The following is a 15,361-nucleotide window of genomic DNA, read 5'->3' on the forward strand; positions in this document are numbered from 1 at the left end:
AATGTATTGCCTTGAGGTCAGGGTGACCTGTATCATTTGTTATTGTGTAATAATCTCATCAGGGTACCAGCAGTCTCAACTACTCTCATTTGTTGTTCTACTGGAATGAATTCCTTTAATTATTGCTAAATGTTCCTGAATTTGCCCACCACATCTACCAATTTAAATGTCAAAGGCTAATTCATTGTCATCACATTGGTTGTGTTGCGATCCAACTGTGATATTGCCACAGCCCCGTCACCATTTATACCACTACTAAATCTTTTCAAGTTTTTGCAGCATTTCCTTTTTATAAGCTTTCAATTTCTTAGGTTCTGCAGCAATATATCACTGAAACAGTGGAAAAACCTGGACAACTATCTTTAACCCAGCCGCTGAAAAACTGAGAGGTGCACAATCAGCTGAAACACCAAAGGGCAGCTCATAGCAGTGGATGCTACAATGGCATCAATGACATTTTGTTCCTAAACCTAAACTAAACTGGACACTAGGAAACACAGGCTCAAAACATGACGAGAGAAACACAAGACAAAGATGCGACGACGAGCAGGGGATGACAGAGGACTAAAATACATGACGGGGTAATCAGGAAACAGGAGACAGAAGGGAAACACAGCTGGTACTAATTACACAGACGAGACGGGGAACAGAGGCTGAACACAGAGCAGGACTGTCAAAATAAAACAGGAAGTACATAACAGACCAGAGACCTAGACTAGACACTGAACAGAGGGAACGCTGAGTACAGGGACATGAGCGACATGAGACACGACTGACTGGGGAACAAGAAGGCAAACACGAAGACATAACTAAACCTACACTAAACATGGGGGCACCAGAACGAAACCTAAGAACTGGAATTAAGAGAGCAAAGAAGGACTAGAGCGTTGGAAATACAAAACAGAAACCATGATGAAATCACAGATTAATAATAATAATAAAACAAATCAAAACATTTGGTTACTGACCCAGGACTGTGACAGTGTTTTACAGATAGCTGTAGACACTCGCTAGCTATGTCCCAATTCATAGGCCGCATCCTTCGGAGGCTGCATTTGAAGGCCGATCACGTCACAGCCAGGCGATGAAGGATGTCCCAATTCGAAGGCTGCTTCAAATGCAGCCGACAAATGTGTCCTTCATTTCCCAGAATTTGAAGGATGGGTCGGGTATATCCTTCGTGGACCAACCTATCCCAGAATTCATAGCGCGGCCCAGCCAATTCCAGTTTCCAACAATGGCGGCAGCTAGTTGGTTTTAGTATTACTCTTATTACTCTTTTTGGGTCACAAAATAAACTTTTCACATATTTTCAGGCGAGAATGGTGCTGTGTAAACTTCAAATATCTGCTCTATTTATTAAGACATCACATATTTGCAAAAGTGCTTTGATGTCTGTTACCGATAGCTCGATAGCTAACCGGGTGGTCAAGGCTCATTAGAGCCAGCGAGAATAGTGAACTCTCGGCACATCGTTTTCAGACCCCGTGCTGTCTTTCACTACTCAGGTTAAACATGATATATACGTCACTTAGATAACTTAAAAATGTTACTGTTTGGCTTTTTTCAATGTTTTATTTATTCCTAAGTAAATCGGTTTGACTGAGATTAAAGTTATAGTTTTCACACAGCTGAATGAATATCAAACTGAAAACTGATTAAACAGAAGTGTGAGATGGTCGAGAATTTACTCCAGTGTCCTGTTATATTTTAGATAGCAAGGAGCAGACGGCTGAGTTTATTAAACTCCACCGAGACAGTGACGATGCAAATCTGAAGGCTAGACTGTCCCATTTCACAGCTTCCGGCCTTCTCGGTCTTCAAGGGACCTGACCCATGAAGACTGCGAAGGCCGGGTCCTCCGACGGATTCGGCCTATGAATTGGGACAAAACTACTGTTACAACTCTCCCCTGACTTCCTCCTTACATACTGATGATCTTCACTCCTCAGACTTTTGTTCCTGTTTCACTTCCTTAAGAATGGCTTGGTGATCAGCCAACTTTCCACTGAGACACTTTTCTGATGAAACTTCAGTGAACAGTAGATGGATCACCTGAAGGCCTAGATGCATTTCTCAGGTCGGCTGTCGGGTCTTTCTTTTGGTGTTGCTTAAGGACATAACTTTCATATTTCAGTTCATCTGCTGTAATTTTTTAAGCGTGACATTTCTTTCAGCCTCCACTTGTCCGGTTTCCTCAAATTGTTTAAGGACACAGTACACACTATGTTGAGATAGGCAGAGTTTTCAGCTAATAGCTATTTGGGACTCACCTTCTTGGTGCATAAAAATGAAAACTATTTTATGCCTATTAAACTGTTACCTTTCATATTTTTCAAAGATTGAACTAAAGAATTGGGAACAAATGTGCTAAGTTATTCTTTGAGTTATGTGTCTTTCTATTGTTGAATGATTCTTAGGTCAGTGTTAAAAGGCTTAACAAATCATCAAACAAACAAAAAAATCAGGTACAAGAAAAGAAAATGAGTGACAAAACAGTCAATGTCAAAAGAAACACTTCTGAAAGACCTCTAGAAACCCCACAGAAATTTGAAATTTGCTCAAGACCACTTAAAAAATTACAAGAAAGTCTAGGAAGCAAAATATAAAGAAATGAGGGGTGGCTCAAATGTTTAGCACAATACTCTAGATAGTGGAATGACGTTTGATCTCAATATCTCATAACATGATGTAAACATGAGGTGTTTTTGAGTTGTGGAGGGAGGCAGTGGAATGTGAACCTTGTGGGCTACAGAGCTCGTTTGCATTTCTCGTCAGTGCCTTCTGATAAGGTATGTTTCTCATGTGTTTTCTCAGAGTCTTGCTGTGCTTTAAGCACCCAGGTGACAGATTATTCAGCGCTGTATGACAGAATGAGGCAATCAGTGACTTTATGGAGCATTAATCTGATGATGTGCTATGAATAGCCTGCCTCATTAATACGAGCAAACTACTTTGTTGTAAACTTCTGACACACTTTTTTTCTTTTTTGGAAAAACATTAAGTATCAGCTCTATAAAGAGTTCCACAGAAAGCCAAAGTTGTTGGTATCTATTGTAACAGGATGTTTCATATTTATCTTTTTTGATGCATCAAATATAGCATGTCTTCAGTATTTAAAAACAATATTCCAGTGTTTTTGTCATCTAACCAGCCAGTCACTTTCAGCCATTACTCATCAATTCTGCATCAGAGATAGCAGCTTTGATAAGACTGTGACTCACCTCCACTTCTATGCATTCGTTTAGTTTCTTGCAGGTGGCTGAAATGGTCTCAGTGGTGCCAAACTCAAAGTACCACAGCTTGTTCTTCATTCTGAGGAGTCAGAGGGGACACAGAGGACAGACATTTTCTTTTGGCAAACATATCAGATAATACTCCCACTTCATAAGTACTGTGTTTTGAGCCTACAGCACGATTTGTTCGGGTGCAGTGGACACATATTGAAGCTGTCTGCTGCCTTGAGTCATCTCACATTTTCTGACAGTTCAGGACAGCTTGTGGTCATGTGACCTTAGAGTTCAAAACTCCATCAATGCACCCTGAAGCTAGAATGGGGACAGTAGCATTGCCAGCATTTAATGCACAGAAAGTTGACCCCGCCATCTGTCAAACAGGCGTTCTGCTGTTCTCATCGAAACCATCCTGTGAGCTGCAACGTGAGCGTTGCCTCCGGAGGGGACATGGGGTGAAACATTGCTGGTGGTGGCTATAGTATCAGGGCAACCATTACTGTGATTCACAACATTCAAAGCAAACCTGACTGGGCCTGACTGAGCAAAGGTTCATTTCTGCCCTGCAGACGGATTTGTCAGAGGTGACCTGATGGATTTATTTATGTTCATATCTTCGTGTCATTCATTGCTGTTCTGTGACTGCATAGTGGCTGAATGATACGGTTTTCAGTCAAGGTGAAATATCTGCTTGATCAGTCTGGAAAGATGACCTCAAGTGCCCTTCACTGGTCCACAGGCAAAAACATCCTAATTTCATTCATTATTTCCTCTGGGGGTTTAATATGATCTGGTTACAAGGTGTGCTGTACAGGCGAGTCTGGTTCACCTTGCATAACATACCGTGAAATTAAAGGTAGCAAGAAGTTAGTTGCCTTCGTGATCACTGGGCAGTGTGGATCTTCTTCATACATGCTGTAGACGATCCACAGTATTACGGCACTAAATAGTCTGAAGAACTTTCAACCCTGTGAGTTCTAACAGTGTATTTATACTACTGAGTTAAATCTACAACATAGGTCTGTGCTAAACCCCAACCCCCCTGAAACCCTATACTGTTACCTAACATGCACTTCCCTAGAAATGTAACTACACATTGTGTCGACACAGCCCACAACTATTACGATTGGCCTGTTTAGTACTGTTGATTACTCCTGTACATTTGTAGATACTTTGTCTCTGCAGTTTTTCAATGGATTAGTGACAGAAGAATATATAATATAAGGATTCACAGATGTCAGCAAATTTCTGCAGGGAGATTGTCAAAACTATTGGAGTTGACCTGAGGGACTTTGCAAAGAGATGGAACAACTATGGTTGCCTCTGAAATAAAAATAAAGAAATTAACAGCAACAAAGAGTAGAGACCCGAGAAGGGAAAAGTCTCAGCATTTTATTTGTTTCTATCATGGCTGGTACTGTATATAAAACATATACACCGGGATACCACCACAAGCATAAATGCTGGCAACAGCATCAAACACACACACAAGTTATATTTTAGCTCAGCTGAGATTCATGGCAGGAGTCTAAATCAGCAACCAGTCATCTGTGTTGACACTAAACCTACGCCATTAGAATACGTCATTTTGTTCTTTTTAAATTGTTCTTCATACTCAGGTGACCAACAAAAAATAATAATTCTGACAAACACAATCCCCCCCGCCAAAAAAAAGTGGGGATACTGTTAAGGATTGGGGCCTATCACTGGTCATGACTTGTCACGATCACTACGCGTGAAGTACTAAACAAGGGGTTCCTAGAGCTTCTAGCTTTAACATAGATGGAAGATAAAGGATGACCCTGCATATTTATGCAATCACTAAAAGTGGTGCATGTTTAATGAAATCACAGTAGGTACACTGGTATGTGGAAATATTGCTTATACTAATAACATAGTTATTGACGCAACAGCGTTGTATAATGGAGGTATGACAGCACCAAGGTTAGGTGCAATCCTAGCCCAACAAAATAGAACATTTCAAGCAGAAGCTCTTTAGAAAAGTCTCAAAATTTAACAGACCAAAATAAGAGACAGAACAATACTGAACAGACTTCAGACACAGCATTAAAATCTGTAATTACTCTTCATGTTCTTTAAAAGGTAGCACGATTGTCTTCAGCTGATACACTTGTTCACATGTTTTTCTTGCTGCTAATTGTCTTTCTGTGTCTCGCTCTTTCTCTTTCACCTTAATTCCTCCCCAGAAACCTCTGCTGCTGTCAAATCAGGGGATTATGAGCATATTTGAGATCACAATTAGGAACAGTTGTGATTCTCAACGAGGCGAGCTGCCTAACCTCATTAAGCTGCTTCCACTTGAGACAGCCTGTAAAAAAATGCAATTAACTCATGTCCCCCTCCCCCCTTATGGACAGCGAGTGCAACAGGGAGGCAGACTACTTCCTTAAGCCTTTCCACCATTATTCCCATGTTTCTGCACTAAACCTAATGCAAAACTACAACAAAGGGGATCGTAAATAGTCTAAAAAGTCTAACACTTTAATCTCTCATTATTAGTCTCCAGTTCAGCGTGTGCTGAGCCCTCAGTTGGCTTTCACAGCGTACTTGCAAAAAAGAGAAGTACTTATTAATTCTATTCAACTTTAACAAGTACTGTCTGGTTTTTAAGATGACACATCTCCTTCAGAGAAACCAAAAGATTCAAAGAGAGTGTGGCGAACAGAGATTGGTGGTGTAGTAAGGTACAAGGTGAAACTGTGCTGTTATGAAAACACAGTTCAGGTGCTTCACTACTTCAGTACTGCTCGGGGGCTCCAAAACCCTCACCAGTATACTGTGCCTTGGAGTTTCTTGCCCTTCCTGTCAGATAAGCATCTCTTTAAATCACTAATATGAAAAATGACTTTATGACCCCACCACGTCTTTTCAATCCCTCCTCCTCTCTCATACCGGTTGTGAAATCAGAAGGATACGAGGTCAGGGAGTAAAACTAATTAGCAGAGAATGTGTCCTGACTTTGAAAATCAGTGCAGACAAAGCCCAGTGCAGTCAGTGGTATACAGACATATAGATACTCCAATTTCTATATAAAATGGAGTATCTATATACTAAATTGGTTTTCTGCAAGCAGAAATTACACCCTGTTGGTCTTAAACAGTGTGAAAAATAGAATAGAATAGGCCTTTATTATCATTGTATATGTCTGAACAGAGAAAATGCAAAACAATGGAAAGACAATACTCGAGCTTGATAAAGTAAAGAACTGAAGGCTAACACAATGCTGGCTGCAGTGTTTTTAGACAGCTGGTAAGAAGTTGCTGATATCTGATCTCTAATAATCCAATCAGGCGATCGGTGACCTAAAGCTTCATTGACCCATTCTTTTAGCTCGACAAAGCAGCTTATGAAGAGAGCTAATTATAGCTACATATACAAGCATATCAGGTGAGAAAATAGGTATATTTTTGGTGAGATATACACTTACACTCATCATGGACATGAATGTCAAGTCAAGTGGCTTTTATTGTCATTTCAACCATGTACAGTGTGAAACGAGACACCGTTCCTCTGAGACCCTGGTGCTACATATGACATATAACAGACAAACACAGGACTACGTAAAGTGCAATGTGCAAAGAATGCAAAAAACCCCAAAACAAGACAAGACAGTGCAACACTAGACAGAACAGGACGATACAGACACAAGACAGTGCAATGGAAATGTGCAAAATACTGAGTATTATGCAAAAAGTAACTTGTCATGTTTCTCATCATTTCTTTGAACCTTTCTTTTTCAACAGTGCATTGATTTTACAATACACATTTTTAATAACCTTAGAAATGTATTTCTTTTCATCAGAGAGTGACAGTTTGCATCTTCTTCCAGACCGTGGTCAGGTGATGACACATTCGAATAACTTGTACTTACATACAATTAATGATGAACTTATACTGTTGGAATCTGCAACTGTTTAGAAATGTCTCCAACTTGTGTTCTCCTTCTTAGATTTTCACTTGGACTTTCCGGTTGTTCAGACTGTTGCTCAATCTAAGTGGTGCTCTCAAACAGAAACTGAAACTACCAGTTGGAGCCAATCATGATCACTAACAAGAGGTTAACAGGTCTTGGCCTCATCAAATTAAAAGACACTGAGAACCCTCAGCACCACTTATTAAATGATTTAAGTGAGTGTATCTATCTGTTTGAGTCTACATACTTTTAAACCTATGTGGATTAGAGAAAGTCAAAAATAAATTCAAACTAGTGCACTCAATAAAAACGTATTCTGTACAGTCATTCCAACCTCAAAAAAAATCATTAAAATCCAGATATTACAACAAGTGCATGTAAACTACTCACCATAATATAGCAACAGTATTATTTAGACTTAGAAGAATGTCTTGTGTTGTATTATAAAACACACCGTTACTAAAAGGACTCTTACTATCACTGAAGTTAATTTAATATAGTGAAAAGAGAAGGTGGAAAAAGATCATATCAGTGAACATTTGTATCGATGTGGTTTTTAAAAAGAGAAAAACTTCCCCAGTGTGTTGTGAACCTTTGCTTGCGTACATGTATATCCTTGTCTGCACAACAGGAAGAGAGTGGATTTTCCCTCTGAACCAGGGAAAAAAAGAGGGGAGAGTGTAATAATAACTCAAAATAATTCAAAATTCACAAGTGGCGCATAAAAGGTTGGTAATTTGGAAGAAACAGGACAGATGGGAGCTTATTAGAGATGATAATATCATTCTGAATTGAAAGGATAAATCAAAGTGTTGCTCAGCAGCTGAAAGGGATCCTTTCTGCTTTTCCTTATTTCCCGTCGTATATTTTGAACTGTGAATCATGCAAAGCTACTCCAGTGCGGTCCAAAAATAAATACATGAAGCTGAAAATGAGGAGAATTGGTGAAGTAGTATGCTTTTTTTGACTAAAGTGCAGCTAATAATGAGACTCTTTCTAAAATACATCAGAAACATATGCAAGCTTTCCCTAGTCCAGTTTCTGTATATTAATGTGCACGTTTGCACATTAAATATATTCATAATTTACTGGTGGTCATAATGCTTAACATGGTTATAATAATGTATATAATTTAGATACTATTGTTTCATCTCAAACTGTGAGGTAATTCTGAGGCTTTTTTCCCAATAAGAATAAAACATAACATTAACTGCTGAGCTGGTATTATTCAAAGAGGCCATAATGACAGTCAGCTAATACCAACTATACAGTGGTTTTGAAAGAAAGATGATTTATACTAATCCCTGAGATTTCCTTTCTGGATCTACACTGGCCAGATGTTCAAACTGGTAAAGCGCACAACCTTTGTGATCTTCTCATCATCAGAGGCGGGGGGGAGGGGGGGGGGATTTCTGTATGAGATTCTCCGTCTCATGCAGACTTTCATTTCAAAAAGCCCTCAGCCCCCCAGGGCTAATGCCTCACATAATAAAGCCTGAACCATGACATAACTCTTAATACTAATACTTTTTGTTAAAGGAATGTTAATTGAACTTTATGACATTAACTATGTCACATCAAATCAGTGATTTTTTCCCCCTTTTTAAAGGTGTCACTGGAGCAAAACATTCCCAAAATTTACTGATGCCAGCTGTGCACCTGCGTAAATGAATGCCAAGCCAGGCAAAAACAGTTTCTGCAGTTCTATCGGGCTTGCGAGTCAATATCTAGTAGGATCACATTTATTCTTTGACTTAGCCTGAAATCTTGTTGGCAAGCTTTCTTGTAATTCACTAAATAGTACACAGAAATAGTTCTCCAGGCTGCTTGAAGGATATTCTACAGTTCTTATTTTTCTTCACTGTCAAGATGAATCTGCGCTATTTCAAAAACGTTGACGTCTGGGCTCTGGGCAGAGTAATCCATCACTGATAGTGTTCCATTTGTGTTTTTCTATTCAGGTATGACTGCGACTGAGAGTTTCTTATCATGCTGAAAGTCTTTTCCATTCAGATATATTTCAAGATGTCTGTACTTGTCTGCATTCATAATTCCATCAGTTTGACAGGATCTCCAACACAGCTGACTGCAGCCCTAAACCATGACATGATGACAGAGCCTTCACCATGCTTTACAGGCTGCAGACATTCACTGTTGTACCTCTCTGCCGGCCTCATCTGTGCACACTGACAACAGTTTAAACCGAAAATGTGAAATTTCTGCCATGCCTATAATAATTTGGCATGCTTCAGCCTTTTCTCCCTGTTTCAGCCACCCTTCCACTGACACCGTTTCTGATCAGGCAACTGAATCAGCTTTAGCTTTTCTCTGTTATAATCAGTGTTGGTCAAGTTACTTGAAAAAAGTAATCAGTAACTAATTACTGATTACTTCCCCAAAAAAGTAATCCCGTTACTTTACTGATTACTTATTTTCAAAAGTAATTAATTACTTAGTTACTTAGTTACTTTTTAAAAACACGATTTACAACCTGAAGAGGTGATAAAGTGATAGATCTGTCAGCCCAATTCTACTTTTTCTACATAATCCATCATACAAAATGTAATCAAATGGAGAGGTCCCTTTTTAAAACTTGTTTTATTAGTTTTAATCTTTTAACTTTATGCATCAAGCAAAAATTTTATTATATGCAACATTCACTGACTGGAAGAAATTTGTTTAATATTTAAACCTATTTTCTGCACATTCCAGCACATAAATTTTTTTTTTTTGTGTTTACACTCAGTCTTTCAAATAGATGCAAGTAAAACACAGCAGAACATAAATAAAGTCAAAGACTCAGCGGTCCTGTTGCTCTATTTTCACCTGTAAAGCAGGAGCAGGGTAGGCGGAGGTTTACCCTGGTGCAGGTGTGCCGCAGCGGTCAGTGGAAGGATACGGCAGTTTCTCTGTGAATTTCCCATTACGTGGTAGCGCACTCGGTGCTTGCTTGGAAGTTTAGGGGGGGTTTTTTTCACTGTAAAAAGAAGTTTTCTTCCCATGCACAATGGACACTAATGTTTTTGTCACTTTTTATGGAATCAAACTTAAAGTAAGGTCAGTACTTCCACGCTTTAAACTCTGCATGCTCATACTCTCTCCAGTACTCGATATATGATCCACTGTTGATCTGCACACAGCTGTTGTCACAAACGTCGCACTTGCTTACGTCACTGTCATGAGACATTCTCGCAAAAAAAATCACGGTTTTAGTAACGCAGTAACGCAGCGTTCCTACGGGAAAGTAAAGGTAATCTAATTAACGTTTTTGCAATAGTAATCCCTTACTTTACTCGTTACTCGAAAAAAGTAATCGGATTACAGTAACGCGTTACTGCCCATCTCTGGTTATAATCTTACAATATTTTGTCGGGCAAAATTTTAAACATTTGGATTATGACTAGAACTAAATGACAATTTATTCAAAAGACAATGACTAAAACTCTAGATTTGCTGCAAATTTACCACTGCTTTTTATGGAACCAGTTCAAAATCAGCTCTGAACAAGTCTGCCTTAGTCACAAAAGGGGAGCACACATATAACTGATCTGAGGGGTCCACACGAATAAATATGAAAACGGCGTATACGTCTGAAAACGCTCCGCGTCCACACTATCGTTTTCATTCGTTTTCACAGACTCGTTCATTTACATTGAACGCTTACGTTCCAGTACTGCGAATGCGTGAAACGCAAGACGATTCGACCTGCCTCATTTTCGTCTGCCGTTTATTCACTTTCCGACTCTTTGAAACATCGCGACAAAATGTTGAGGAAAACTTTTTTAAATGGACTAACAATGAGTTGGAGTTGTTGCTGCGAGTAACACAAAAGTACAAAGTTGCAAAAGCGAGTGAGAAATAAAGAATTTGAAGAAAAGCTATCTGGAGCAGGTACACACTGATATTAATCGTTAATAGGGCTGTCAGAACTGAGAGCAAACAAAACAACTGCTGTATAATGCCCTCCACTCTCTTAGTTTAATTGGTCACATGACTGAATCCCATGATAAAATGTTTCATTGTTTTCGAAAATGCTCCGGGTTCGCTGTCCACACTGCGACGCGAAAACGTCGTTTTCAAATGTATCCGCTTTGGAGAGTGTTTTCACAATGCTCCGTGTTCCTTGAGCGAACACGCCGTCTCAGTGTGGACGGGAGGCCAAAACGGAGAGAAAAGGATGCGTTTTCAAATGAAAATGTAACAGTGTGGACATGGCCTGAGTAAGAGCAGTTAGGATAGATGATTTATACTGCTTAAGTATTTTTAAAAAAATCACTTTCTAAACATATTATTTCCTCTCCTCCCTGAAAATGTTCCAGAATGGATAACACACATTTTTGCACACACGCAAAGACTGCATTGTCCACAGCATGAGAAATGATTCGCACCTGGGCTTCAGGCTCCTGGAGGTCTGGCTACTGTGACCATCAGATGCTGAGGTGCCAGGAATCACACATCCCCCTTGTCCCAGTAGGCCTGAGATAGTGGGGGATGGTTTGTGGTGCAAGTGTGTGAGAGAAACACATGCAGACAATGTGGGATTGTGACTGACAGGAAGTACAATAAAGCACTGAGCTAAGTGCTACATGTGGCTATGGGCCTCTCTCGCCAGGTCAAAGGTGATTTTATCATGCGCTTACCCACAGAGAAAGAAATAGCTGGGTCTCAACATTGACTCCTTTCAGTTTTAACTGCTGTAAACATGGAGGGGTGTTTACCCTGCCAAAACTTCAGTCACGCAACAATAGAACAGTTGCAGCTGTCCATCAACTGTCTTGTGCTCTGCTGCAGTACTGAAAAAGAAAATTCAAAGAAGAACAATAACCTCCAGCACCAGGCTTACTGTAAATATTGTACAGTAAGCTGCCGGAGCGTCACGGCACTCTCGCTTGGAGCTACAGTTTGATCTTTGCCACAAGAGGCTCTCAGAGCAATGGAGACAGTCAAAAGCAACATCCAAGAAGATTTTGTAGAAAAGCAAAGAGCTTTAAAGGTTACTGTGTTTAACCTCTGGGTTTATGTGGGCTAAATATGTCCCGCTGTCCACATAAATGCTTTACATCTTCTAAGTCTGCCTAATGGATCAAAGAGAGGGTCCGCTGAGAACGGCGGTATCTTTCTTTTATGATGCTGGAAACAGATATGGGACCAAGGATGGAAACTTCAGCATTAATTATTGAATTTCAAAGAGTAAACAAGCCATCTCTCTAGTACCCCTTCATACTCTCTCCGCTCCTCTATTTTTTTTCATTTTCCACAGTATGTCAGCTAATTAGCTGTGGAGTGAACCAGTGGAATACATGTTGTTGCCATCATGCAAACAACATGAAACACAGCCTGGTTCCCAAGTGACTGAGAGGCATTCAAAACAAGCTCCTACACTGAACTGAGTATTCAAAGTACAACTGCACATTGCGACGAAGGACGGCCGCTTTTATTCTCTAATTAACTTGTGATTTCAAACCTTCAGAGCAGCGCGTTCAGGGATTGTGCTTTTCGGCGCACTTTAGCACAATCACACATGGTCAACAGTAAACAAAGAACGGCTTTTAAGCAAACGATAGGTGCAGATCTTCATGCAGCCACACTGGGGACATTTTGCATAATTTGCTTTGAGAAACTTGAGAACGTTCTCACATTCATACACATCAGGCTACAGTAAAGACAACAAGCAAAGCAGGATTTCATCAACAGTCATTCCCCTCAGGGCAGCAGTTTATGTCTACAGAGGCTGATGCAGTCTGCTGCTGTTTGACTGTTCTTCTGAACGATTGCTTCACAAGTGTATTAAAGGGTGCTGGACTGAAAAGGAAGCAGCTTTTTAAACATTTTGTTGCTTTTCGTGGGTCCATGAACACTTACTCTTTTGTGTGTGTAATTTCAATTGCCACGGATATAAAACTTAAATGCAAAATGTTCCTAAAGTGGCATTCGGTTTATGTTTAATTCCATGATATCACAATGAGTCCAATCAACCTCCAGGGCTAAAAAATGAAGCCAGTGCGAGGTACCAAAAACTAGAGTTCCTCTAATGGCCACACGGGCCTGGCTATAAAAGCAAGTCAGTCCCCACAGCTTTAAAAAAGATCAACTTCATAGCATCAAAAATTTATTACATTTATAACCTGATGCAATGAAATGTAATCTAGCTGACAGCAACCATCAGAAGATTGGTCGTAAAGGGATAGACGACAACATCAGTAAGATAAAGTCAGTCAGGGTGTGGAGTTTAAACAATGCTCACTTGCTACTAAAGTTTCCAAAGTGTGCAGAGAAGATATCTCACATACTATTACACCACCAACTGCAGCCTGGACCATTGATACGAAGCAGGATAGATCCATGCTTTTAAGTCGTTTACGTGGATCCTGAATGTTGCATTAGAAATGGAGACCAGGCAACCAATCTTCTGTCCAGTGTTAGTGACCACATGCTGCCCAAGTTTTCATTCTTAGTTTACAGGAGCAGCTTTCAGGTGTGATTTTCTCCTGCTGTCTTCCTCAAGGTTTGATGTTTCCTGCCAGGTAAATGACGCTCCGCAACGTGGTGACGTCATTCGGGGCGACTGGAATCGATAAGGGAATTGTTTGCAAAAATGGCAAACAATTCCAAGGAATTGAAACAGTGGGAACCGGTTCTCAACAAGAACCGGTTTTCGATACCCATCCCTACCAGCGACTGTAAATGTGTCCACAGAGTTTATGTATACAGCTTGTGAATCAAGATTTCAAGTGTTGGCTGATAAATTAGCACTGTGGCCCCCAAAAACAAGGATGGCAGCAGCAATGACACAACTGAGACTTCAAAATGCAGAGTTGATGTTATGGGGGCTATGTCCATCTTTTATATACAGTCTATGTTTAAAAAGAGATAGATCAAATTTGTGAGTAGCCTGTAGTTTGAGGCAGAGGGTATTTTACAAGGGAATAACTTCATTTTTCTAATTGTCTACTGTTTGTCTTCTTTATTCTGTGTTTGACCAGATGAAACTTTACAATGGGTCACAAAGGCCACTAACACAAACATTTTCTTTATCTCAACAGAAATTGTTCTAAGATAGAGAAGTCAGACAATCCAGTGGCACTCTGGTTTTAAATGTGCTATACAAATAAAGTTGCATTGTATTGTATGTAATGCTATTTAATTGTCTGATGGTGGATGCTGGTGTAGTGTTGATACTACAAAATTCCAAACAGAGCCTGTCAGAAGGCCTTTTGCATCGCTACACTTATGTTAAGAAAACAGTAGTTTTTTTGAGATGGTCACACAGTCTGTGTGGCTGAGACCTGTGATATTTACACAGTGCCTTATTGTTATGGAAAACAGAAAAGTGCGCCCCACAATAATTTCACACATGGGGCTAAGGTTAAGAATTTTTTTCTCAACATGCATAAAAGTTTGATATATAAATTCTGATGACGTCCTCAAGCTGCTCTCAGACTCCAATCCTGACTTTGTCTCATTTACATGTCTTCCTGGTGTGGTGAGATTGAATTCATCCATCTGAACCAGGCGATGGTATTTCATCAACTCTGGATCATCGTGACTCTCTCTTCTGACGTCTCCCTCTCTCTCATCAGGCTGAGGCGGCCACCCAGATGATGTAACTATTAATTAGGCAGCTGAGCTTTTGTTGTCCTGGCCTGCCATTTTAAAGGTGTCTTCTCTACCATGAGAATGATTCAACTCCCATTTACGTCATCACAGTCTCCCTCACTCATTTCTCCTGCTGGATGTCTAGATCATTTCATAATTAGTTGTGTGCTCGAACGAGTAAACATTAGAAAATAAAATGAAGAAATTAAAAGCATAGATCCTGGAGTACTCTACGCAGAGTTTATGCAACTCTTCTAGCTCAGTCCCTTTTAACTCAAATAAGGCCAACACCGCCAATATATCGACCCCTCTCTGCAGCAGGTTTTGGTCTGTTATCGATCGGTGACAATTATGGAGTACGAAACTGGGTTTCCAGATTAAAGTGCTAGGTCACTCGTTATTTATGAGGGTTTTTTATCAATTCATGGTACGAGGTTGGGTGCAGGTAAACTAATTTTTGCAGTAGCAAAATATTATGCTAAATCCCACTAAATATCTCACTAACCTGCTGTTAAACTTCTCAGGGTGCTTCTCACGCATCAGATGAAAGCGATGGGCGATTGAGGCATCCTGGAGGAGAAAACAGAAAAGACATTGT

The 15,361-nt window shown here is 40.0% G+C and overlaps 1 protein-coding gene across 5 annotated transcripts in view; it reads right to left on the reverse strand.

Annotated features, from left to right (window-relative positions):
- The window catches only part of dgkg (diacylglycerol kinase, gamma), a 159,913-nt gene that overhangs the window by 39,348 nt on the left and 105,204 nt on the right, over positions 1 to 15,361 (reverse strand). For all 5 annotated transcript variants that reach the window (XM_086268002.1, XM_086268001.1, XM_086268004.1 and 2 more), the window contains 2 exons: positions 15,269 to 15,333; positions 3,225 to 3,315 (listed from right to left, as the gene is read on the reverse strand). In XM_086268002.1, coding sequence (XP_086124128.1) covers positions 3,225 to 3,315; positions 15,269 to 15,333 — 156 coding nt within the window. The remainder of the gene's footprint in view (positions 1 to 3,224; positions 3,316 to 15,268; positions 15,334 to 15,361) is intronic.

Source organism: Aulonocara sp. 'chitande type north' Nkhata Bay, linkage group LG16 (genome assembly GCF_057382095.1).
Source record: "Aulonocara sp. 'chitande type north' Nkhata Bay isolate Kocher_YH1m ecotype deep benthic linkage group LG16, A_spYH_male_GT1.1, whole genome shotgun sequence".
Lineage (NCBI taxonomy): Eukaryota > Metazoa > Chordata > Actinopteri > Cichliformes > Cichlidae > Aulonocara > Aulonocara sp. 'chitande type north' Nkhata Bay.